This window comes from Stegostoma tigrinum, chromosome 19 (assembly GCF_030684315.1).
Source record: "Stegostoma tigrinum isolate sSteTig4 chromosome 19, sSteTig4.hap1, whole genome shotgun sequence".
In the NCBI taxonomy this organism is placed as follows: Eukaryota; Metazoa; Chordata; class Chondrichthyes; order Orectolobiformes; family Stegostomatidae; genus Stegostoma; species Stegostoma tigrinum.
This window is the reverse complement of record NC_081372.1, coordinates 8,384,168-8,411,081: the sequence shown is the minus strand read 5'-3', so window position 1 is coordinate 8,411,081 and position 26,914 is coordinate 8,384,168. Positions and strand designations below refer to the sequence as shown.

The following is a 26,914-nucleotide window of genomic DNA, read 5'->3' as shown; positions in this document are numbered from 1 at the left end:
TGGCCTGCTTGGAAGGGAGGCGGTTTAAAGATGGCTAAATAGAGATTTTCACTGTCTGCCATTGGTAGGATTTTCAAGATGGTGAGAAGTTGTGATAGAGTTCATACAGTGGTATAGTTGAGTGTGTCAATCACCAGAGATCACAGGTTTACCACAAAAGAAACAAGATAAAGAGAAGGAGTGAAACATTATGGAAGAAAGGCAAGACAGGAAATAAAATATAATGTATTTGTTAATCCAATGTCATGGGCAGGCAATTGGAATTGATCATTAAAAGTTGAGCGATTGTGCAGATTCAAGTGAGCTAACATAGATATGTAAAGATTAAGCCATGTCTATCAGTTTGATGAATTAAGTAAAGCAATTGACAAGGAAAGCTGTGAATGTAGATGATGAGGACTTTCAGAAAGTTTCAGACTACTATCTGCAATTACATTAATGGGATTCAAAAGGAATTATTGGCTTGGTTGGAAGATAGGTTACATGGCAGCTAATAAATGGTCCTAGAGAACAGAGAAGGATCAAGTTAAATTAATAATGTTAAATTTGAGAGCCTCAACAAGGATGCAGAGCAAATAGAAGGAAATGAAGTGACAAATCAGCCACCGTGAATACTGCTTTGATTCAATAAATACCATTGGGGAAGCTGAATGGCTTTTCACGTGTGACTAAAAGGAAGACTTGTGAGATATAATACTTTTCATTACTTCGCAACGTCCCAGGTTGTTTTATAAAGAAATACATTTTCAAAGTGCAAATCTCTGCTTTGGTGATGTAATGCAGCAGCCAATTTGTGCAGTGCAAAACATCAAACAACCCATGAATCTAATTCCTTCGTTTTTGAGAGAAAACAGAGATGGTGAACAACTTTAGAAGGATGGCTCTTGAGGGGAGCAATCTGCAGGGCAATGGGGAGGTAAGGCTCACTGGATTGCTCTACAGAGATCTAGAAAGGGTGTGATGGGCAAAATGGTCTTTTTCTGTGGCGTAATGGTGCTATAGTTTTAGAGATTGCCAGGACACCAAGGAGAAATCATTTGCTCTGCTTTTAATAGTGACAAAGATCAGTTACTCAGGAGAGCAGTGAGGTATATTTTCATTACTTTCTCATCCATTGTTTGGCCAACTTTGCAATGCAAAGATAAAGCTACAGATGGCCATTCTGCAGGAATGATTACAGGCATAAGAAGGTGCACACAACCCTCAATGGTCCCAACGTGAGATTTAACTTACTTTGCTGTTGTCGCTTTTACAAACTTGATCATCAAGAGAGTGCCCTGAATGGAACAGTACTGAACTTCAGAGCTAGCATCATGGGGATGCAATGTCATCGCTGTTCTAGCTTATTACTTCCTGAGGTGGATTTAAACACTCTTAAAAATCACACTTTCACACAAACCTCAATGTTTTGGTTAATAAGTGTCACTGGAAGACGGCTGTAAAATACCAACCTCTGATTCATTAAGTTGTTCCAACATTTGTTGCCAACAGTCACGCTTAGTTGTCATTTTCTTCTTACCAAGGCTCAGAAAAATATAAAATGTTAGAGCCCTAGAGTTAATGCAGCATAGTAAGAGGCCCTTCGGCCCAATGTGTCCATGCTTGTCCTCAAACAACCATCCATTCTAATCCCATTTCACGGCACTTGGCACATAGCTTTGTATGCCCCGACGTTTCAAATGTTCATGTAAATAGTTCTTAATTATTTTGAGGGTCCTTTTCTCTACCCATTTTGAGACGGTGAGCTCCAGATATACACCACACTCTGGGTTAATTTCTTTTTCTTCAAAACCCTCTAAGCCTCTTGGTCCTTACCTGAAACTGTGGGTAACTGACCTCTTTATAAGAGAAAATGTTTCACCTTATCTATGCTCCTCTTAACTTTCTACACCTCAATGTGCTGTTCCCTTCTCTACATTTTTTGGTTCTATGACACTTTACGGCAATGTGGTGAGGAAGTGACAGTGTGCAAAATAACTGTCAAAGGTGTCCTGTAGTTGGAAGAGAGCTGTAATCACTTTGTAGAACAAAGCGTCCACTGAACTTTTATTTGTGCTTGCAAATTTGTTAACACTGTGCAGTGGAATATTTTTCAATTCTGTTACCGGGATTTTGGCAGCATTACTGCTTCAGGAACTAGAACATAGAACATTACAGCACAGTACAGGCCCTTCGGCCCTCGATGTTGTGCTGACCTGTCATACCGATCTGAAGCCCATCTAACCTACACTATTCCACGTACGTCCATATGCTTATCCAATGACGGCTTAAATGTACCTAAAGTTGGCGAATCTACTACCGTTGCAGGCAAAGCGTTCCATTCCCTTACTACTCTCCGAGTAAAGAAACCACCTCTGACATCTGTCCTATATCTTTCACCCCTCAGTTTAAAGCGATGCCCCCTCATGCTCGCCGTCACCATCCTAAGAAAAAGGCTCTTCCTATCCACCCTATCTAACCCTCTGGTTATTTTATATCTTTCAATTTAGTCACCTCTCAACCTTCTTCTCTCTAATGAAAACAGCCTCAAGTCCCTCAGCCTTTCCTCGTAAAACTGATAGGGCTGTGACCCAACTGGGATTGTCCTTGAGTTTTCAGTGGCTATAAAGCATGTTGGGACACCCCAAAGCAAAAGAAGGTGCCATACAAATGCAAGCACTTTCTCCTCATCTCAGATATATTCACTCAATGTGACAAGTCATAGCTTGCATCAGCTATGCAAGTTTAGGTAAGCCACAGGAATTCAGGTGTTCATAGAATAGTTGCAAGGGGCCGAATGGTCTACTCCAATATTTGGATCCTTGTTCTTTTTTAACCTGGGAGATTGGGGGAAGGGTGAAAGGAAAAGACAACTTCATATGGTTATAACATTCCACAAGAAAATGTTAAAAGGGAGAATTCCTGATAATTTTGACGGGTACTTAAAATTCTGTGGTAATGTTACTTTCTTTTTCCCCTGTGTCAAGAACTGACTTTACTGCAGCCTTAACAATGTAATCTAGTTACTGTCCAAATGTAACAACAGTGCTTAGTCAGTGCTGTGTTTTTATATTTTAATCTCCTGCTAATATAAAAGGCAAAATCTTGTGACCCTTAATTGCAACAGTATTTATTCAGGTGTCCAGAAATTCTGTCCACTGTTAGTACAGTCACATCATTACCTCTCTGTTCAGTCAAAACTGACAGCTAACAGTTTGGGATATGATTTAATGAAATATTTGGGCTAATTTTTTATTATTTCTATATCTTGAAAGTTAGAATTTCCACTCTCCGCCAACACTCAAACTTGCACTGTTTGCTAATCAGTTCAAGAAATAACACTCACCTCTACTTACCAGCAGCTGTGATGTGTCCCAGCAAACTCTATAAGCAATTATCCATTACCACCAACCCCCACACCGCACATTTTTCCTGATTTTTTTTTCCCTCCCACTGCTGTCCTGGAGGTGCTAATTCCTGGTTTGCAATATGCTTCCAGTGACATCTGACATCGCAGCCAAATGGTCCATTTCTCACTCATCAATCTTGCATGCCAACAGAAGTGAGAGATTGTGGTCTTTCACAATAAGAATCCAGCCCGTTCCAGACCAAATGGTATGAAAGCCATGATGGCGAGGGCCAATGTTGGATAGGTGGCTGTCGGCATTTTGTCTGTGAGACAGCTTCACAACCAAAGACCTATCCTAACATCACACAGTGATCAAAGGCGAAGACTTTCTCTTATGACTGAGATATCGTCAGCTCATTTTGGCAGTTTTCCCAAGCAAGTGACAATACCTCAGCGGAAATAGCTGTATGGAGGCTGGTATCTCATCACCAAGCTACTCTCTGTTTTCACATTCACAGAACTTGGGCTCTGACCAATTAGCACACAGCCAGTCCCTACTGTGCGGAGAATCCCTGAGATGCCTGACTATATCTGTCAGCCAGGACTCCCTATTAGGGAGGTAAACAGCCCCAATCAGGGAACTCATACTCAATGAGATCCACCTGGCCAACCTCATTCCAATCATTACATCAACAACAAGAAATCATGAATCCTTCATTGTTGAATATGGAAGCATACATCACCTAAGGTAGAGTGAAAAAATGGTTGTCTAATAAGTTCATTACATCTTCAAAAATTAGTTGAATGTTTTAGAGATAGCTCTCTCTCTCTCTCTCTCTCTTTCTCCATTATTCAGAAAAAGGTCTTTAGCTGTTCTCCAGAGCTGACGTTAGGTAGTCACATAGTAACAGGCGGAGTAGTTTAACAGTTTAACATGGGAGCTTTTCATTGACACAAAAAAAATGCTTGTCTTTGTGCAGGTATTACTGGATTGATAAGGAGAAACCTTATATCTACTTAATGGAACAATTGTAACTAGATGTCCTTCCAATTGTCCAATCTAAAGGAACAGTTCCCAAATCAAGAGAGCTTTGGAAAATTATAGTTAGGACAATGTGCAATGTTCTCAGCCTTAAACCTTAGCATTGGAACTATCTGCTCCCGTGAATCTGTCAATTTTTTTATGCTGTGCTTTTTCCATTTCTGCAATTTTGCTTACATACATTTTGGTGAGTTCCTGTCTTGACTCAATATTAATTTTCTTGGGGATGACAAGCATGCCAACATCCTCTTCTGTTGTGAATACCGGTGCAATGTGATTATTACCTATTTGCATATTCCCATTGACAATGTTATTGTGAGCTGATATTACATTGCTCTGGGCCACACTATTCGTCCTGATATAATTATAGACTTTTTCATGATGATATTGCTCTCTATGTTTGTTTTTCCATTCATCAGGATCCAAACTATTCTACTTTTGACATTTTTATTCACTTCTTAGTTCTGTTGTCTCTTAACTCTTCCATCGTCTATGGCTCTCCCTTTTGGCAGGTAGGGCCATTTGTCTTGAAAGATTTATGGTTCTGTACCATGTAAAATTCTTAATTAAACACTTGCTGGATATCCTGTGTTATTTTACTGATACCCAGGAGTTATGATCCCAGCTGATGGTTGTTGCAGACAAGTCACATCCTACATTTAGACCGAGCTTGCAATTTTCCCTCTAAGCTGAGTAGGTACTGCATAGCTCCACACATTCCAATTGCCATGCAACTTGCAATTCTTAGAGCTGATCCACACAGCAGTGAAACAAAATTGCAAGGAACGTTGCTAGCTTAAAAGGCCATAAATTCTCTTTTTCAATTTGTTAACCTTGAGTTCAGTCACTGAACACAATCACAAGAGGCTGCTTCTGTATTTTAACAAAAGAACAAAAACTTATTATACAAAAAAAGCACAAATTAAACTACACTATAAATGAATTACTTTAAACAGACTCATTACAAATACCAGAAAGAAAAATTCAAGTGTTTTGCCCAGCAACAACCTTACAGATGCTTAAATTGTTACAGTTATCCCTGTCTCCAGACTGAAACTCCTTGCTCAGCTAGCATGGCTATGTTGTATTATAGCAGATATGTCAGAAAGGCACTTTCCCTTCCAGACAGCTAGATTACATCATGCTATTGCACATGATACATGGTACAAGGGGTGTCCATCTAACTCGTTGCGCATTCAGTAACAAGTTAAGCACACTATTAATCACTTAGTCAGCCGGTTAACTTCGTAAGTAATGTGTAATAGTCAGCTAAATAAACATATGATCAAAAATCTGTATGCAAGTCTGAAATATCATATTAGTGCTCATAATTATTAATAAACTCCCAGATATCTGATTCAATATAAACCTAACTCTCTCGGCGATATATTATATGGACTAATATGAAAAGCATACATATTGCATATCGGACTGTAATCCAGTTTCTTTTTGGCTAATTTTTGAATTTACTTGATGCTATTTTCTTGGTTAATGTTTCTTCCTGATACCTGTAAACAAGCTGCTAACTCAGTTCACTCACCAATTAACATGGATTTCTCAAAGTCACATATTCAGCAGCTTTGTTGGATGTTTTCCTCCTTGACATCTCCACAGTTTTTTTGTTTCTCAACCTTCTTCTAAGCAACTCAGGATTTCTGCCCAGACCTGACTGTTTAGGAGTTCATTCCAATAACAGCTTCTCTGCTGCTAGGGACATCACCTCTCTGTATGAACTTGCCCCAGTCTGAACGAGAGAGATAATGGGAACTGCAGATGCTGGAGAATTCCAAGATAATAAAATGTGAGGCTGGATGAACACAGCAGGCCAAGCAGCATCTCAGGAGCACATGCTGCTTGGCCTGCTGTGTTCATCCAGCCTCACATTTTATTATCCAGTCTGAACGAACGTGCTTCTGATTTCCTCTCTCCGCTTGTCCCCTTTTGCTGGATTCCAAACTCAAGTCAACTCAATTATCTCCCTGGGGTGGGTGGTGGGGGTGTGGTTTGCTGTTGATTGATTGAAGGGTAAATGATTTCTTTGGAGGTAATCTTTTTTAAATTCACTGTTCAACGTTAATTCTGACCCGTAAAAAAGGACACATCAGACCATCGCAGAATTGAAATGTAAAGTCAATTTTCCTCTTGTTTCAAAGCCAAGCTCCAAAATAACACTGCAAGCCTTTATTCCACAGTTTTGTCCTGTTAATTGTGGACAGGCTCTGTTTCATTCCTTCGGAGTCAAACTTGTTAATTTTACTTCGATTGTTTTTAATTACATTCAGAAGGTAGGCATTAACAGGCAATTCGTGTTTTCTGCCATTTATCAGAACAGAATGAAACTGTTGTTGTTCAGTGGGTAGGTTTATATTTGTAATGCCTATCGCTATATAAATAAATGCTTACAAATGTGCATAAAGATTGGTTCCAGTTCTATCCTTTCTGCACTCAGCTTTCTGGAATATTACAAACCTGGTTGAAGTATAAAATATTAACGAAGAACAAAGAAAATTACAGCAAAGGAACAGGCTCTTTGGCCCTCCGATCCAGGTCCTCTATCCAAACGTGTTGCCTATTTTCCAAGGATCTGTATCCCTCTGCTCCCTGCCCATTCATGGATCTGTCCAGATGCATCTTAAATGACTCTATTGTGCCCGCCTCTACCACCTCTGCTGGCAACGTATTCCAGGCATCCACCACCCTCTGTGTAAAGAACTTTCCACACATATCTCCCTTAAACTTGCCTCCTCTCACTTTGAACTCATGACCCCTAGTAATTGAGTCCACAACTCTGGGAAAAAGCTTCTTGCTCTCCACCCTGCCGATACCTCTCATGATTTTGTAGACCTCAATCAGGACCCTCCTCAACTTCTGTCTTTCTAATGTAAATAATCCTAATCTACTCAACCTCTCTTCATAGCTAGCAACCTCCATACCAGGCAACATCCTGGGGAACCTCCTCTGCACCCTCTCCAAAGCATCCACATCCTTTTGGTAATGTGACAACCAGAGCTGTACACAGTACTCTAAATGTGTTCGAACCAAAGTGCTATACAACTCTCGTACTCAATACACCGTCTGATGAAGGAAAGCATGCTGTATGCCTTCTTGACCACCCTATCCAACTATGTTGCCACCTTCAGGGTACAATGGACCTGAACACCCAGATCTCTCTCTCTATCAATTTTCCCCAGGGCTTTTCCATTTACCGTGTAGTTCGCTCTTGAATTGGATCTTCCAAAATGCACCACCTCGCATTTGCCTGGATTGAACTCCATCTGCCATTTTTCCGCCCAACTCTCCAGTCTATCTATATTCTGCTGTAATCTCTGACACTCCCCTTCACGATCTGCTACTCCACCAATCTTAGTGTCATCAGCAAACTTGCTGATCAGACCACCTACACCTTCCTCCAAATCATTTACATATATCACAAACAACAGTGGTCCCAGCACAGATCCCTGTGGAATACCACTGGTCACAGGCCTCCAATTTGAGAAACTCCCTTCCACTATAACTCTCTGTCTCCTGTTGCCCAGCCAGTTCTCTATTCATCTAGCTAGCACACCCTGGACCCCACGTGACTTCACTTTCTCCATCAGCCTGCCATGGGGAACCTTATCAAACACCTTACTGAAGTCCATGTGTATGACTCCTACAGCCCTTCCCTCATCTATCAACTTTGTCACGTCCTCAAAGAATTTGATCAAGTCGGTAAGACATGACCTTCCCTACACAAAACCATGCTGTTTATCAATAATAAGCCCATTTTCTTCCAAATGTAAATAGATCTTATCCCTCAGTATCTTCTCCAGCAGCTTCCCCACCACTGACATCAGGCTCATCGGTCTGCAATTTCCTGGATTTTCCCTGCAACCCTTCTTAAACAAGGGGACAACATTAGCAATTCTCCAGTCTTCTGGGACCTCATCTGTGTTCAAGGATGCTACAAAGATATTTGTTAAGATCCCAACTATTTCCTCTCTCACGTCCCTCAGTAACCTGGGATAGATCCCACCTGGACTGGGGACTTGTCCACCCAAATGCCTTTTCGAATACCCAACACTTCCCCCTCCTTATGCTGACTTGACCTAGATTACTCAATCATCTATCCCTAAACTCAACATCCATCATGTCCCTCTAACAAGCTTGTCTCCTTGAAACACTATGCTGAAACTCAATGATATTGTGATTGCTATTAGATATTTGTTTGTATCCTGTTACGCTGTTAGCTACATCCAGCTCACTGATCATGACTAACTTCTAAATGACATGTCACTGAGCTCTGTTTTTTAATTATGTGGGAACCAGTAGTTAACTGTTGCTTTCTCCACAGCATTGCCTCGGCCAATCAATGTCAACTTATCAGCCAATCAGCACCCTTTTCTCCCATGGTACAAATTGTTGTGAGAGTTGGAGATTTGGCATTTTTAAACTTGTCCAGGCAAACATGAATCAGAGCCCTTCAGCAACAAGTCTCTCTTTTCAAAAATGTACACCCACTTCCATCACACGAGCAATAGCCCACTTTGTAAATATCTGTGACAGTTATCGGATGTTATTTAATAGTATTTTATGTGCGATGCTGTAACACCAGCTCTCACTTCACCATTTATCTGTAGGTAAACACGAGATGTTTGCAACTGTATGAGGCATAACCTTTATGACACCTGCTCACACTTACCAAAACTAACATCCTTTTAGTTTTTAAATGCTTTATTACATGGTTACAACATTCACCTGAGTGAGTTATCGAAGTCAACGGAGCAAGGATGTTCAAATGGCACCAATGTTGGTAGAATGGCAACAACTGTATTTAAACACGGCAATTAATTTTCATGTTCTGAAGCATTTTTCAATGAATGATTATGAGGAATAAAATTGGCACTCAGCCACAAAGCAGTTATTAGGACCTAGTATCTAAAAAACTAGTCACAGATTAAAACTTAGAAACATTGAAAATAGGAGCTGGAACAGACCATTCGGCCCTTCAATTCCATTCTGCTAGTCAATATGATTGTGGATGATCATCTAACTCGCTTGTTCTCACTTCCTCCCTCTGCCTCTTCGTCTCTTTAGCCGTAAGAATTATTCCCGATTCCTTCTTGAAAACATTCAATGTTTTGGCCTCAACCACTTTCTATGACAGAGGATTCGACAGGCTCACCAGTCTCTCTGTGAAGAAATTGTTCCTCATCTCAGTCCTAAATGGCTGATAGCATGTCCTTAGACTCTGCTATATGTTTGGAGGTAAGAAATGCTTAGTTTTACATGGTGTGTTCTTGTAGACAAGTTGTTTATAGGCAATAAAGTATTTTTTCTCATGTTGTCACTGTTGTAATGTAGCAATCACTCTCCCACACACACTGGGTTGATACATAATACTGTGGGAACCTCACTTCCACCCAAACAAGCCGATGGGGCTTTGGTGTTTTGGATCAGTTGAAAGGCAGCAGATCTAACCATGCAGCGTTCCCTTACAGCTGCACTTAACAGTTCTTAATTCACATGTGGGACATGGGCATTGTCAGCTGGGTCCAAATTTATTACAGGTTCCCAGCTACCCTTGAGACGGTGGTGATGATCTGCCTTCTTGGGCTGCTGCAGTGTGTTGGTGTAGGCGGGCCCAGAATGTCCTTAGAAAGGGAATTCCAGGATTTTCCCGGTGACACTGAAGGAGCACTCATATATTTCCAGGTCAAGACGGTGAGTGGCTTGGAGGGGAACCCCTAGGGGACGTTGCTTCTATGTATCTGCTGCCCTGGTCCTCCTGAATGGAAGTGGTTGTGGGTTGGCTAAGGGGCTTTCATGACAGTTGGGACTTTTGTGCTGAAGTCCTGAAGTAGAACTTGATCTGAGAACCTTGAGAGTTAGAGGCAACAACTGAACTAGTACTGACAGAGGGGTTGAGGGTTAGGTTAGAGGGTTGAAGCTTATAGATAGCTGGGGAGCTATAGGAAAGATATTTCATAGCTTATGGTCTTGGCATTTAAAGGTAATCATGCAATGACTAAAATCATGGAATGGTGAAAGGGGCAGAGAGTAGAGGGACTTGGAGGGCTATTAAGCTGCAGGAGGCTGCACAGTGGATGGGGCAAGGACACAGAAACACTGAAACCAAGTTGACATAGCAGTACTCCTTGGTGTAGTCTCATTTAGAGGCATGTCTTGTGAATACTAAAAGAAATCACTTCACAGAAGGTGAGATGATGTTTGACAGTTCATTTCCTCATTGGTAGCTAATAACAGTGAAGTGGCTGATAGATGAAACATGACCCCACTTCGAGCAGAGCCAAGACACACATGGTAGGAAGCAGCTGGCATGGGACTCCGTCAGCGTATTCAAGTATCCGGAAAGGGCATCTCACTCAACTCCTTCAGTCACTTCTAGTCCGAGATGGTTCGAGCCAAACCCTGCTGTCCTATGGCTTTTACTGGTCAGTCAATCATCCTGCTCTCTGCAAACAACTGGCATTAGAGACAGAAGGTTGACCAGGCTGATTCTGCATATGGAGGGACTGCCTTATGATGAGAGATTAGGTTGGGTCTGTACTGACTGGAATTTAGAAGAATGGTAAGTGATCTTATTGAAATAATCAATTAGATCATTTCTTATTCTTCTACATTCCAATGGGTTCAGGCCCAACGTAATCTCTCCTACCTAGAATCTGCCTGGTGAGCCTTCTCTGAACTGCCTGTAATGCCAGCATATCTTTCCCGAGATAAGGAGGCCAAAATTGCTCATATTATTCTGGCTGCAGTTTGACTCGTGCGTTGTATGGTTTTAATAGCGCTTTCCTACCTTTATACTCCATTCCCTTTAAACTGAAGGCTAACAGTCCATTTTTATTTCCAAATACCTATTGAATTTATGCTAATTTTTCTTGTGATTTATGGACAAAAGCTCTGCAAATCCCTCTGTATTGCAGCTTTCTGCAGTTTTTCTTCATTTAACTATGTTCAGCTCTGCTATCTTCCTGACAAAGTGCATGATCTCACATTTTCCTATCTTACATTCCAACTACCAAGTTTTTGCCCATTTACTTAACCTATTTCTCTCCCTCTGTGTGCTCTTTATGTCATTATAGCCAATTGCCTTCCCACCTACTTCTGTGTCAACTATAAACTTGGCTATAGTATGTTCACTTCCTTCATGCAAATCATTAATATAAATAGTAAATATGGGTGGCCTCACCACAGCTGCCTGCAGTACTCCTCTAGTTATGAGTTAGTATTCTGACAAAGCTCCCCATATCCCAACTCTGCTTTGTATTAGTTAGCCAATCCTCTCTCCATGACAATATATTATGTCAACATAATGGGTTTTATCTTATTTCATAGCCTCCTGTGTGGTACCATACTGAAAGCCTTTTGAAAACCCACATAAGATACATCAACTGGTTCTCCTTTATCTGTCCTGTTTGTTACTTCCTTAAATAATTCTAGTAAATTTATCAGGGATTATTTCCTCTTCATAAAGCTACACTGATTCTGCTTGATTATATTATTATTTCCAAATCCTCTGCAATTACATACTTTATTACAAGGTCAGAAGTCACATAACACCAGGCTATAGACCGGCAGGTTTATTTGAAATCACAAGCTTTCGGACTGATGCTCCTTTGTCAGGTGATGAAGGAATGGCACACCAAAAGCTTGCATTTTCACATAAACATGTTGGGTTATAACCTGGTGTCGTGTGACTTCTGATCTTGTCCACCCCAGAGCAAAACCAGCATCTATGCATTATGATGTCCTTTATGATAACTCTAGCATTTTCCTAATGACAGATGCTAAAGTAACTGCCCTTTCTCATGTCTCCCAGCCTTTCTGAAGTTGCCAGTTTTCCAAATATCTGGGATTTTCCCAGAATCTAAAGATTCTAATGAGATTACAACATTCTCACCATAATCTCACTACAGGTGTTTAATCCATTCAAGTTTACACTGATCGACAACCCTGCTGTTATCCAAAAATGTTAACTACAAGCACACTTGTAGAACCAGCAGTCATGTCAAAGCACAGATCTGCTATGTTAACTTTCGTAAAGAGGCAGCTGATTAGCCTGTTAATTGAGGCATATGGGTTGGAAAGAAGTGTCAAATATTGAAGATTATACAAGGGTCTCCTATGTCTGACTATACTCAATGCAGCCAAAATAATTCAAGTTGAAAGTGCTTAGTAAAAAGATAGTCATAATTTTCAAGGGCCTCAGATCAAAAAGGCCATTCAGTCCATTTGTTCTTGCCGTCCTAGAATACAAACTAACCCTCCAATAACAACAACAAATATGGTGCTTTTGTCTTAGTAAGCACCTTGAGGACCTTCACAGAAGTGTTATCAAATAAAATTTGACATCAAGCTACATAGTGAGATATTAGAACAGTTAAACAAATGCTTGGTCAAAGAAATAAAGGATTTTATGAAAAAAGTCTTGTTCATGGGATCACTGGCTGGGGCAGCATTTATCGCCAATGTCTAACTACTTCAGAGAAGGTGGGGGGTGAGCTGCCTTCTTGAATTGCTGCAGTCCATGTGACGTAAGTAGACACACAATGTTGTTAGGGAGGGAATTCCAGGATTTTGACCCAGTGACACTGAAGGAGCAGTTATACATTTCCAAGTCAGGATGATGAGTGGCTTAGAGGAGAATTTGGAGGTGATGGTGTTCCCATGTATCTGCTGCCCTGATCTTTTTAGATGGTAGATGTAGCAGGTTTGGAAGATACTGTTAGATGTGCCTTTTTTGTTATGTTGTTGCAGATACATCTGGAAAAAGAAAGGAGTGAGTGTTAGAGACACTTCAAGAGATAATTTCCAGCTCTAGACAGCTGAAGGTAACTGCAGAGTGTTTGAAAAATGGGTTTCCCTCGTGGTCAGAGTTGAAACAGCACAGAGTTCACTTACAGTTGTAGGGCTGGAGGAGATTATAGCAAGGGGTGGGGAGGTGAAATCATGTAGAGATCTGAAAACAATGATGATGATATTGAAATATAGAAGTTTATAAAATCAGAAGTTTGGGAGGCCTTAGAGAGTATAAATTAGAATCCCTACAGTGTGGAAACAGGCCCTTTGGCCCAACAAGTCCACACTGAACCTCAGAGCATCCCACCCAGGCTCACCCCCCAGCAATCCACACCTCCCTGAACACTACGGGCAATTTAGCATGGCCAGTCCACCTAACCTAATCTTTACACTGTGGGAGGAAACCAGAGCACCCAGAGGAAACTCATGCAGACACGGGGAGAATGTGCAAACTCCCCACAGGCAGTCGCCTGAGGCTGGAATTGAACCCAGGTCCCTGGTGCTGTGAGGCTGCAGTGCTAAACACTGAGCCACCATGCTGCCCACAGAAAAGTGGATAAATCTCCAGGACATCATTTAATGTATCCCAGAATGTTGTGGAAAGTAGGGGAGGAAGTTACAAGACCCCTTGCGAAAATATTTGCATCATCTGTAACTATGGGTGAGGTGCCTGATGACTGGAGGGTGGCTAATGTTGTGCGTTTGTTCAAGAAAGTTTGTAAAGAGAAACTGGGGAACTATAGATTTGTGAGCCTGACTTCGGTTGTGGATAAATTATTGGAGGTGATTATGAAAGGTAGGATTTATAGACATATACAGAGGGAAAAATTGATTAGGGATGGTCAGCATTGTTTTGTGTGCGGAAAATTGTGTCTCACAAACTTGATTGAGTTTTTTTGAGGAAGTTACCAAAAAGATTGATGGTAGCAGAGCAGTAGACGTTGTTTATTTGGATTTTAGTAAAGCCTTTGACAAGATTTTGTATGGTAGACTAATGAGTAAAGTTAGGTCACATGGGATTCAGGGTGAGTTTGCCAACTGGATACATTATTGGCTTAATGGCAGGCGACAAAGAGTAATGGTGGTGGAGGGTTACTTTGTGGACTGGAGGTCTGTGACCAGCGGTGTTCCACAGGGATCAGTTCTGGGTCCTCTTTTGTCTGTCATTTATATAAATGATTTGGATGAGAATATAGAAGGTGTGGTTAGTAAGTTTGCGGGCGACATCAAAATTGGTGGCATAGCAGACAGTGAAGAAGGTTTTCTAAGATTGCACAGGAATCTTGAACATGGGGGCCAATGGGCTGAAAAATGACAGATGGAGTTCAAGCTGGATAAATGTGAGGCATTGCAAACAAACAAGGACAGGGCTTATACCATGAATCCTAGGGCCTTGGGTAGTGTTGTAGGACAGAGGGACCTAGGAATGCAGGTACATCATTTTTAAAGTTTGCGTCACACATAGGATGGTTTAAAAGGCATTTGGCATGCTTGCCTTCACTACTCAGTCCTTTGAGGAAAGGAATTAGAATGTTATGTGGAGGTTGCATAGGACATTGGTGAGGCCTCTCCTGGAATACTGTGTCTAGTTCTCGTTGCCCAGTTATAGGAAGGATATTATCAAGCTGGAGAGGGCTCAGGAGAGATTTACCAGGATGTTACTGGGAATGGAAGGTTTGAGTTATAAGGAAAGTCTGGATAGGCTGGGACTTTATTTCAGTAGAGTATAGGAGGTTGAGAGGTGACCTGATAGCAGTTTATAAAATAATGAGAAAGAGTTGATGATAGCTGTCTTTTCCCTAAGGTGCAGAATTTCAAGACTAGGGGGCACATTTTTGAGGTGAGGGGAGACAGACGTAAAAAAGACAAGAGGGCAAATTTTTTTACCCAGTTTGCGTGTGGAATGAACTTCCTGAGGAAGTGGCAGATGGGGTACAATTCAACGTTCAAAAGACATTCGAATGGATATGTAAATATGAAAGGTTTGGAGAGACATGAGCCAGGTTTAGTTTAATTTGGGATTATGTTCAGCATGGACTGGTTGGACCGAAGGGTCTGTTTCTGTGCTTAATGACTTCCAGGCTCTATGACTGTGTGGGGCACAGATTTGGTGAATAGCAAAGGGTCTTTTCCCTAAGGTGGGGAAGTTCAAAACCAGGGGCATGTTTTAAGGTGTGAAGAGAAAGATTTAAAAAGGACATGAGGGGGAGAAGTGCAGGGAAACTTTTTCACACAGAGGGTGGGGGGGTGCCTGCAACACACTGCTGATGGAGGTGGTGGAAGCAGGCATATTAAGGCGTATCTTGATAAACACATGAATAGGAGGCGAATAGAGCGATAGATACCATGTATGAGCAATAAGTAGCAGGTCTAAATAAGCACTAGGAATCAGTGCAGGTTTGGTGGACCAAAGGGCCTGTTTTGGTGCTGTATTGTAGTGTATAATTGCCCATCCCAGATGTGCAGTTAACTACATTGCTGTGCACCTGGAGTCACATATAGTTCAAACCAAATAAGGATGGCAGTTTCCCTCAGTGAAGGACATAGTGAACCAGATGTGTTTTACTAACAATCAACAATAAGCTCTTGCTCATCAAGTTCCACCATCTGCTGTATCAGGCTTAGTAGGATCTGCAGATGCTGGAGAATCTGAGATAACAAAGTGTGAGGCTGGATGAACACAGCAGGCCAAGCAGCATCCCAGGAGCACAAAAGCTGATGTTTCAGGCCTAGGCCCTTCACTAGAAAACAGTGGAGTTGCGTTGGCGGTGGATGGAGTTATGTCTGCGTCCATGATGGGCGGAGCGGGGTAGATAGTGGGCAGAGCTGGGTAGGCGGTGGCAGCAGCAGTGCCAGTAGTGTGTGTGGTGTTGGTCTTGGAAACGGAGGCGGTGGTTTCAGCAGCGATAGCGCTCGCTGTCCCGGAAGTGGTTTACCTGGTGGTGGCTGATGTGACATTATCTGTGGGTTCTCCGACAGTGGCCTTGTGGATACATTTGGGGAAGGTCCTGGGTATGGACGGGGATTTGGGAGGTGGAGGAACCCTGTTTTGGGTGGCAGGGATCGGTAAGTTTACTGTATGTACGGTTTTTAGTTTCCAATAAATCTGAGTAGAATTGAGAGTTCAGGTTGTGGATCCTACAAAGAATAAAAAACGGGAGAGGTCCTTTGCAGAAGGGTCTAGGCCCATAATGTCAGCTTTCCAGCTCGGCCTGCTGTGTTCATCCAGCTCTACACCTCATTATCTTGGATTCCCCAGCATCTGCAGTTCCCATTATCTCTACACCTTGCTATCCTGCCATCTGCTGTGGTGGGATTTGAACCCAGGTCTCCAGACATTAGCTGGGTCCCTGGATTAACAGTCCAGCAATAATACCATTAGGCCATTGTCTCCCCATAAATGTTAAATTCGGCTTCTGGAATACCCATATCCACTTTAGAGAAAGTGCTGATATGAAGCTAATCAGTTATAAAGAGTAGCACACTTCTTCAGTGTGTCATGCTTCAAGTTGCCCCAGTTAAGATAGAGTTAGAGACCTTTATACCCTCAGTTTGTGTGCTCTATCATGATGAAATTACAAGTATGAGTCTCAAAAGTACTTTATGCTTACGGGGAGGAGATGACCTTGTGTTATTATTGCTGGGCTGTTAAACCAGACAGCCAGCTTATGTCTGGAGACCTGGCTTCAAATTATAACACAAGATCAACCCTCTTACTGTGGGCCAATAAGTTAAGTCAACCCCAACCTGGAAACACACACATTTTGTTGCAAAAGTTCCATTAATTCTGTTCTCACATGAGCTGGTGTAAAGCAGCAAGCAAGATCACCAGGATTGGATTTTGGGTAATGTTTCTTTCCTGCAAATATGAGGAATGTGGTGACAGCTCCAGTTACGAGCCTCAGAAAAGAGAGGGAAGAGAGGCAGAGAGAAGAAAGAATAGGAGGACTGCTGGGTTTGAAAGAAAAAGTGACAAACAAAGAGAGGAGAGAGACAGAAAGGGAAAGAGACGCACAGATGAAGAGGAAGAGGAAGGTGGACAAAGATAGATACAGGCAGTCAGGGACAGAAAGAGAAGAGGTAGAGGAGAAAGACGAAAATACTGTGGAATTTCTTTAACAATCACACGTTTGGTATTCTACAGCCAGGATTAGTAGATACACTGATGGCAATTTGCACTGAATATCAATCGACATACTTCATAATTCCATAGAATTACGATGTATTAATAGCATAGTGATAGACTACTATGTCCAACATGTTGATATTTATGCACTAGGTGACTTCTTCTTGTCTCATGCTATTGCTTGTGCATTTAGCAATTCACCTCAGCTACTCTCTGTGTCAGTGATTTCCATGCTCTCATCATTCTCTGGGTAACAAATAACTTCAATTAACTTAAGCACAGCCTTCTCTTTAGGACTTGGCTGTTTAATTTGCATGTTCAGATCTGGACTGTGTTCTTTTCTCTTTGTAGAAATGATTCATGGAAATTAATTTATTGCACTCAGATTTAGGGTAAGATTCATTATTCACACAGCCAGTGATTTACAATAAGTACCAATATTCACACGGTGAGTAATCTATCTTAAGGACCAGCACTGTTGGAGAACCCATACTCCAAAGAGCTTAATTTTTCTAATGACTCATGTTTATATTCTCTGTTATATACAGTAACAATGAATACTTTCACTGTCAGTAATTCACAATAAAAACTCATGTTCACACTGATTGCAATCCACAATGAGGACTGATACACCCGTTGTTAATTACCTAAAATAAGTAACAAATGCCAGTAATGTGCGTCAACCCAGGTTCCCACGCTGTCAGAAATTAGTTTTAGTTATCAGGAATGAGCCAGATTTAGCTAACAGTCTGATGTTGCGAGATCCTAGGTTGAATCACAACCATCATTTGATTAAATTTAAACTTAGATTTTGAAAGGGAGAAACCCAAAAGAGCTACAAAAATTCTAAATCTGACTTCAGTAGAGTAATAAGTCACATAACACTAGGTTATAGTCCAACAAGTTTATTTAAAACCACAAGCTTTCAGAGTGCTGTTCCTTTGTCAGGTGGTGAGCAGTCAGTTATATAAATCTATTAATGGGTAAAATGAGAGAAGGTCAGTGGGAGGAGTTTAAAACAGAACTTAACCTGATATAGAACCAATTTAAACTCCTAAGAGGCAACTGCTTTATTTGCTAAGAATGATAGTTTGCACAATTAAAGTAGCAAGAGACAGGTTACACTAAAAGGAAAAGAATGTGCAAAAATGCAACAAAACAAAAAGCAGATCTGGCAAATGAGAAAGACACAAAAAACGGATTTCTAATAGAAGTACAAAAGGGAATATAAAAAGAAACTTACATGAATACCAAAATCAACAAAAATTAATGTTACAATCATATTAGACAAAAGATAAGCCATTTTTGGCTTCCTTAAAATCAGATAGCGGTGATGTTTGCAATGAACGTACTCACATTGCATTAGTATTTACACAAGAAGAAGAGGTCAGCATGCCACATATTCCAACGAGTGTTGAATCTGGACAGGGATTCAGTAAAATAAAAATAAACTAAACAACAGCGATGAGACAATAATTGCAGTAAACAGGGACAGAGCTTGAGGATTAGATGGGAAAGCTTCTGCTGAGCAATTACCTTGTGTTTGGAACCTGCCGGATAAACCTTGTAATGTCTGAGACTTAGATAACAAAGTGTGAAGCTGGATGAACACAGCAGGCCAAGCAGCATCTCAGGAGCACATGTGACCTGCTGTGTTCATCCTGCTTCACACTTTGTTATCTTGGATTCTCCAGCATCTGCAGTTCCCATTATCACTGATACAATGTCTGAGACTTCACAGGATTCTGCTTTCATTACGCTCGTAGTCACTCAGGAGTTAGACAACCTGTCCCCTAATCTACATGTACACATCTACAAATGCACCTCCCCTGTCTCTTTGGAACATTGGAAGTCAAGAGGCCTCTCATAACTACATACACCAACACGTTTCCATAACAAGTACCACTCCCTGTTCCAACTTTCCCGCAAGGCCACTGCTGCTCAGATTGATACTAGCTACACCAGCTTCCCACTCATCATTGGCCTGACATTCTTCCCCATCCCCACCAATGTTCCCCAACCACTTCAGCACTTACCTGCCGTCCCATCTGCCAGGCACACTAATGCCAGGACCATGATGGAATACTCCCCCTCTGTGTTCCCTTCCATGTGAGACAATGTACTGACTTGGAACTAGATTAGTATTTCTTCATCATAAGGGGGTCAAACTTCTAGAACTCCCTTCCTCGCAGTACAGTGGACATGCCCACAGCACAAAGGTGTCTTCTAATCCACACCATCATCTAATCCAGAACAGCCTCTGCAATATCTTCTAATCCAGAACAGCCCCACACCATCATCTAATCCAGAACAGTCTCTGCAACATCTTCTAATCCAGAACAGCCCCACAACTTCTACTAATCCAGAACAATCTCTGCAGTATCTTCTAATCCTGAATAGTCTCCCAGCATCTTCTAATCTTGAGCATTCCTGACAAAATCTTTAATCATGAACAGTCCCACCAAGGTCATCATTCATCTCCTTGCTCAGCTATATCTATTTTCCTCTTGGATATAAGCCTACCCTGCCAACTTTTCCTGATAAGGCAACTCACCCATTCTAATTATTACACCAATAAATTTTACACTAGTCCCAATGCCTTAGATAAGAAGACCAATGCTATACACAGTCCTTTGGTGTGGTCCCACCAATGCCCTGCATAACTATGGCATAATTTCCCTGCTGTTGTATTCAATTGTACCTCCCAACAAATGATAACATTCTATCAAATTTCTTAATTATCTGCTGTACCTGCAGACTAACCATTTGTGGCTCATGCACTAGGGACACCCAGATCTCTCCTCATTTCACAGCTCTCCAATCTCTCACATTTAGTTTGCATGCTTCTTTGTTATTCTTCCTACTAATTTTACATTTTCCAACATTCTACATCATTTTTGCCAGATCTTTGCAAATGAATCATCAGATTCATCATCTCCATAAATTCAACTGCTTGCTCTGATCCACTTCAGTGCAGCTTGTGGTTACTCCGCCCCTTGTTAAACCTAACTTACAGATGCTGTTAATGACTGAATAGCAAAGATATTCTTCTTTCCCCCTTAAAACCTACATTGTAAAACTCTCCATAAACTCATCGACAGTCCTTCCCTTTTCTTAAACTGCTGTCCCTTCTCTAAGAAGGAACTTACATTGTAAAGGGCTTTTCTAACTTTTGGGCCTTACAGATCAGCTCACATTCACTTTCAAAGAGAAGTCATTGGTGCAATGTCAGGGATGCAGAAACCATTTGATCTCACTCAGCAAAAATGATAGCGACCACATAATCTACGGTCAGTGATTCAAGAAATAAATATTTGAGAGACCCCAGGGAGATATCCCCACCCTGTCTTTGAATAATGGCATGGGATGTTTGGCATTAACCTGCGATGGTCAACAAGAATCTAAGTTCAAATTGTCACCTTGGTAGAAGTAAATTCTATTGTGGTTTTCAAAACAGAATTGAACAATTGTCCATAGAGATAAAGCAATGCAAGTCTCATGGGGCAAAGGCAGGAATGGGCGTGTGGAGAGGGCGGTGCTGGGTGAGTTCAGCCTGAAGAGACATGATGGGCTGAATGGCCTCCTTTGGAGCTGTACCCATTCTGTGAGTCTAAAGAAAACAGAAAGGTCCGATCTGACTCAGTAAATCCAATCTGGCCCAGCCTACCTCAGTTCAGGAAGAGAAACAGGCTGCATGGGTAGATGCAGAAACAAGTTCACGTTTCCCATCCAATATTCAGAACTGAACTTCCCTCGCGCCCCAAGAGACCTGTTGAGTTACTCCAGCATTTCCCATTTTCGTTTGTGACTTCCAGCAGCGGTAGCAATATTATTTTTATTTGCCGGTCACTTCAACGGTTGGTTCTTCCCCGCATCCTGCTAAAAAGTCATCAAGCGTCCACTCTGGACCCAATGAAGATTTCAGTACAATATAAAACGCACTGTAAATGTAAAGAAAAACAGAAGTAAATCAGAAACGGTAAGAGAAAGTACTGGAGAACTTCAGCAGGTCAGGCAGCATCTGTAGAATGAAATCAAGAGTTCACGTTTCGGGTTGAGTGACCCTTCCTCAGAACAGTAAATGTAAAGGGTGTGTGTTTCTCTGTGGGACTGTCGATTTAGCAAGCAGTGGAATCGATCCCAGGGGATGCAGCACCAGACGTGCTAGTTCGGATGGAGATGTCCCCGAACTTCCGCCCAAATTTCCCTGCACACTGTCCAATGTGAAAGATTCCAAAGTGGATGCAGACTGGAGGTGGGGCGGGAGGGCTCTGGCTTTCTGGAAAAAGTGAATTGGTTAGGATTTTAGTTTCGTACTAATGAGGCCAAGCGGCCAGGAATGTTATTCCCACGAAGCGGAGACTTCACTGGGGAGGGGAGTGGATGGGCTCAGGTTTGAAATGAGCCTTTCTGTGTGTGCGCTATTTGAATAGAGAGAGGCTTAATTCTTCTATATGTGTGTAATATTTAACAGAAATATATCGCACCCAAACAGCTTTGGACAGCTGACTGCTCAACATCAGCAAGTAATTAAAGCATTTTCTCTCTCTCTCCCTCACTTTCCCTCCTCTCTCTCCCTTACAGTGTTGTTGAAATTCTCTGGCCGGCTGGGGAGAGCAGGTTTAGTGGCGGGCACCTGTCGTCATCGTGGGAGTGTGAAATATTTTTACTGGAAATGGTTCAAAATTTCGAATTTTTTTTTGAGAGAGAGAGGGCAGGGTTACGCATTTCTCGTCCTTGGAGATGAGGGATTTAAACAAGGACTGAGTCACCTCTCGGAGTTAGAGAAAGCAAGAAGGAGACGGAGCAGGAAAGCTGGTTCGGCTTTTAAAGCCTCTCTCTGGGTGTGTGTGAGTGTGTGTGTGAGTGTGTGTAAGTGTGTGTGTGTTTGTGTGTGTTTGTGTGTGTCTGTGTGGGTCTGGCTGGTGGAAAGTGCCCAGGATTAACCAGAAACAAGCGGAATTCAATATGGGACAGATCCATCAAGTTCGCTGGAGAGTTTCGGAGGAAATTGCCTGGAAGTGTTGGGAGTCGGTGCGCGGTATTAATCTGGCAGATTCAGCCCCCGGCGAGCTCCGAGGATGGAATTAATGCGGAAATTCACCTTCTTGGTCAGCTACCTCAGCTGCATCTGGTACCTACCCCGTCCGGAGTCTGCAGCCGGCCTCCTCGCCTCTCACTCCGCTCTCACTGCGCCGCTACTGCGCCAGGGGCCCCTGGGCGCCGTCGAAGGCAAGAGACCGAGCCCCGGGGCGAACCCCCGATGGGCTCCCGGCGCTGCCCGAGGCAACACCCCCGCCTCCGCCGCCAGGAAAGCGAGTCGCAGGAGCGGCGAGGCCAAGGGCCGAACGGCCGGCGTACGCTCCAAGAAAGCTGGCGGGCCGCAGGTGACCGCTCACGATTACATGCTGTTCCTGTACAAGAGCCTGTCGGGGAGTGAGCGGCGCGGACTGAACAGGAGCAGCTCGCAGCCGGCGGCCGCTCGGCCCAACACCGTCAGCAGCTTCGTGGACAGGGGAGAAGGTAGGGACAGATATTCCGGGGGGGGGGGGGGGGATGGGCGCCAATGCAGAGGGCAAATGCCGGGGCAGACATTTTTTGGGGGCCATATACGCCAGGGAGTGCAGATATGCAGGCTTCGAGACCCCAGGGAGGGCTGATACCCCAGGGGGGTACTTGCAGGGAGCAAATACTGGGGTAGGGGCGAGATCTGCAGGGAAGGGGCAGTTACGTGCGGAAAGGGTGACAGAGGGGTCAGACACGGGGTGGAGGGGAGGGTTAGACCCTGGGGTGGGGGAGGAGTCAGTGACCTGGAGGGTGAGCCAGGCCCTGGGGTGAGAACCAGAGCCTGGGGGCACCCTGGGGACAGGGTCAATGCAATGTGTGTGAAAACACAGCCCCTGCCCCCATTGTCCCTGTCAGAGCCAGCCTCTGCCGAATGATCCAGCCCCTCTCACTCCGCGTTTAAATCCCGTTTCCTCACATATCACACTGTGGGCCTGAGAGGGATGGGGTTTCGGATGGGAGGGCTTTGTGATTAACCAACACGGATACACACACACACACACACACGCACACACAGGCAGAGACACGAACAGAGGCAGAGATGCTCTGACACACACACACACACACACACAGACAGGCACACACATCGTCAGGCACAGAAACAGAGACAGAGATACTCAATCACAGGCAGGCGCACGGACAGAGCCTCACACACACAGGCACACGGACAGAATCACACACACACACACACACACACACACACTTACAGATAACAAGGTGTAGAGCTGGATGAACACAGGAGGCCAAGCAGCATATCAGGAGCACAGACGCTGACGTTCCTGGCCTGGAACCCCCCCACCACACACACACACACACACACACACACACATACAGACAGGCAGGGTGACGGCTCAGAGGCGATACAGGCATCCCGCCAGTTCCGCACATTGTCTCGGAGCTGGAGCTGCTTTGGGTACATCGGACGTGTCTACAGGTAGACATTCCATTTCTAATTGAACCGTTTGTGGTGTGCCTCACAGATTTGTAGAAGCATCTTCTCGCCCGTCCAAACAATTCCCCCCCCCCACCCCGTGCCATGCTGGGAATCTGGGACTGTGAACATAAGCACATCGACAGAATTTCTTCTCCTACTGGGCTGTGCAATCTATTCGGGCAGCTCTCTCTCTCTCTGTCTTTGTCTCGATCTCTGTCTGTCTCTCTCCCTCTCTGCCTCTGTCTGTCTTTCTCTCTCGATCTCTGTCTGTCTCTCTCTCTCTCTCTCTCTGCCTCTGTCTGTCTTTCTCTCTCTGTCTCTCTCTGTCTGCCTTGCTCTTTCTGTCTGTCTTTCTCTCTCTGTCCTCTCTCACTCTGTCTTTCTCTCTGCCTCTGTCTGTCTTTCTCTCTCCGCCTCTCTCTCTCTTTCTCTCTCTGTCTCTCTCTCCCTGTCTGTCTCTCTGTGTGTCTCTCTCTGTCTGTCTGTCTCTGTCTCTTTCTTTCTCTGTCTCTGCCTCTGTCTGTCTTTCTCTCTGTGTGTGTCTGTCTCTCTCTCTGTCTCTGTCTTTCTCTCTCCGTCTCTTTCGCTCTCTCTTTCTGTCTGTCTCAGCCCCCTCCCCATCCCACCCCGAGATGTTGCCAGTGTCGCTGGGTGATTCCAAAGCGTTTCAGTTTTGACCCCACTGCCGGGTAAGACCGCTGATGGGGGAATGTACAGAGTCAGCGAGCGGGTGGGGGGTGGATTACTGAGGCGTTGGGAGCTAAAACAGTTTGCACCCCAAACGGCCACGCGTTTTCCGGCTCGGCTTTCAATTCTTACGAGAGTTTTCTCTACAAATTCCATTCTCACTGTCTCATTGTCACTCCTGGCAACCGCAGGAAAACCTGGGTATTGTCTATGGATTTAAGTCCTGCTTGAATAAGCTTCTAACCACCTGCCCTGATAGCGGCAGCCGTGTGGCTTCATTGACATTTAAGTCAAGGCGCAAGGGACGTTCAAGGGGCTGTATAAATGTAACAGGAATGGAGAATGCCGGAGAAACACAGCCGTTTTGCCAGCAGAGAGAGTAGGAACTGCAGATGCTGGAGAATCTGAGATAACAAGATGTGGAGCTGGATGAACACAGCAGGCCAAGCAGCATCAGAGGAGCAGGAAGACTGACGTTTCAGGTCTGCGCCCTTCTTCAGAAATGAAGGGTCTAGGCCCGAAACGTCAGCCTTCCTGCCCCTCTGATGCTGCTGGGCCTGCTGTGTTCATCCAGCTCCACACCTTGTTATTATAGGAAAGTCCTGTTGATTAGATGGTGTCTGTTGAATTCAAACAGCTCTAAATGAACAAAAGTGCACTGCCTGGGGTAGGGAGTGGGGAGTGGGGAGGAGACTGTGATTTTATTTTTGGAAATATTCACTGCTTTCACACAGGTTGAAGGAGTAAACTTTTTTTTACAGCAACTAACTGGTTACAAATCAAACTGTCCCCTCCTCCTGTCGTTCCACAAACCCACACCCACTTTCAATAGAAAACGTGGATGACTCCCACCCCTCTCCCCTCCTTCCACAGAGAGTTCCTTTTGGAAGGATAATTATTCCCCACCTAGGCCCACCACCACTCTCCACCCCCCCCAACCACCTCCTCCACCCTCACTCTGTGCAGCTTAGTCTGTACACTCTATCTCTAGGCCACAGTCTCCCCATTCCCTGAAACATAGCCCCAGTGAAGTTATGAGACACCAAGGTGTAGAGCTGGATTAACACAGCAGGCCAAGCAGCATCAGAGGAGCAGGAAAGCTGACGTTTCGGGTCTCGACCCTTCTTCCCACTATCTCTCTCCCAGTGAAGTTATATTCTGGTGTGGAGGGTGATTGGGGATTGGTTGAACCCACCACCCGACCACCTCCCCCAAAATCAGATGCCAATGAGTTTGAAGTCAGGAGCTAATCCTTCCAGAGTGTGAGCTATGACTTGGCACAGTGAGGCCTCTGGGAATAGCACCATTTCCCTGTCATTAGAAGGTTTGCACTGCATAATTTCTTTCCATCTTCCTAAGTTTTTAAAGAAACGAAAATATAATTTAATACAAATATCTGTGTGTTTTACATTGACTTGAAACAATCTCGTGTGCAAGCCGGAAGGTACCTTACTGAGCAGAGTGTGATATTGTTCGAGATGGATTTAAGGAGATGGGGAAGAATGTAAATGTCCAGAACGGAAAATGTGAGGGTGAGGCGTTCTTTCCTGGGACTACGTCCTTTGACTACCGCAGGATGATGGGCAGGGGTGTGAGAGTTTGACAGTAAGGGGGGGGATGGGCAGAGGGTGAAGGTATGGTGTGGTTCAGGGTCTGTGTTGGAGTGGGCCTATGGAAGGGAGTATGGTGACAGTGAGGAAGAGTGGGAATGGTAGTGAGGGGGGGAGTCAGTTTGCATGTGGTGGTGGAGGTGAGGCCAGGAGATAAGGATAAAGGGATAGAGGACAAAGGGGGGTTGCGGTGAGAGCAGAGGATGCTGAGGGTGAGTGTTATGTGGGGTTGGTAGAGAAGATGTGATGGTGGGGGTGGGTTAAAGGTAGTTTGCCGTTTGGGGAGAGTTGAGACGAGGACAGACCAAGATCAGGAGGAATTTCGTCTCTCAGAGGGCTGTGAGATTTTGGAGCTCCTCGCCTATGGGGGCAGGATCCATGTGTACATTTAAGGCCGAGGTAGGTGGATTCTTGATCAATCAGGGAATCAAGGGTTACAGGGAAAGGGCAGGAAAGAGGATGTCAGGACAATCAGTTCAGCCATGATCCTATTGAATGAGAGAGCAGGCTCGAGGGGCTGAATGGCCCACTTCCTTTCCTATTTCAATGGTCTTATGGGAAGAGCGAGAGGAAGAAATGAAAGGACAGCAAGGGAAGGATAAATTGAAAATCTGAATCTACCTTGAACAAAACAATGAACCTTTTCCTCTTTCTCTCTGTCTCTTGTTCATTCTCTCCCTCTTTGTCTCACTTCCCTTCCGTCTGTTCCTTTCCAGCCCTCGCTTACATCTAACAGCAAAAGATAGCAGAATGGACAAGAATGTATCACATGTAAGTGAAGGGATTCAACTCCACGACAACAAGACGGTGGGTCTGTTGA

At 43.7% G+C, this 26,914-nt stretch overlaps 1 protein-coding gene across 1 annotated transcript in view; it reads left to right on the top strand.

The window, feature by feature from the left end:
• gdf5 (growth differentiation factor 5) overlaps positions 1-26,914 on the top strand; it is a 231,604-nt gene that overhangs the window by 40,486 nt on the left and 164,204 nt on the right. Inside the window, exons 2-3 of the mRNA XM_048549700.2 lie at positions 9,447-9,617; positions 21,883-22,821. Of these exons, the coding sequence (XP_048405657.2) occupies positions 22,380-22,821 (442 nt within the window). The 5' untranslated portion in view covers positions 9,447-9,617; positions 21,883-22,379. The remainder of the gene's footprint in view (positions 1-9,446; positions 9,618-21,882; positions 22,822-26,914) is intronic.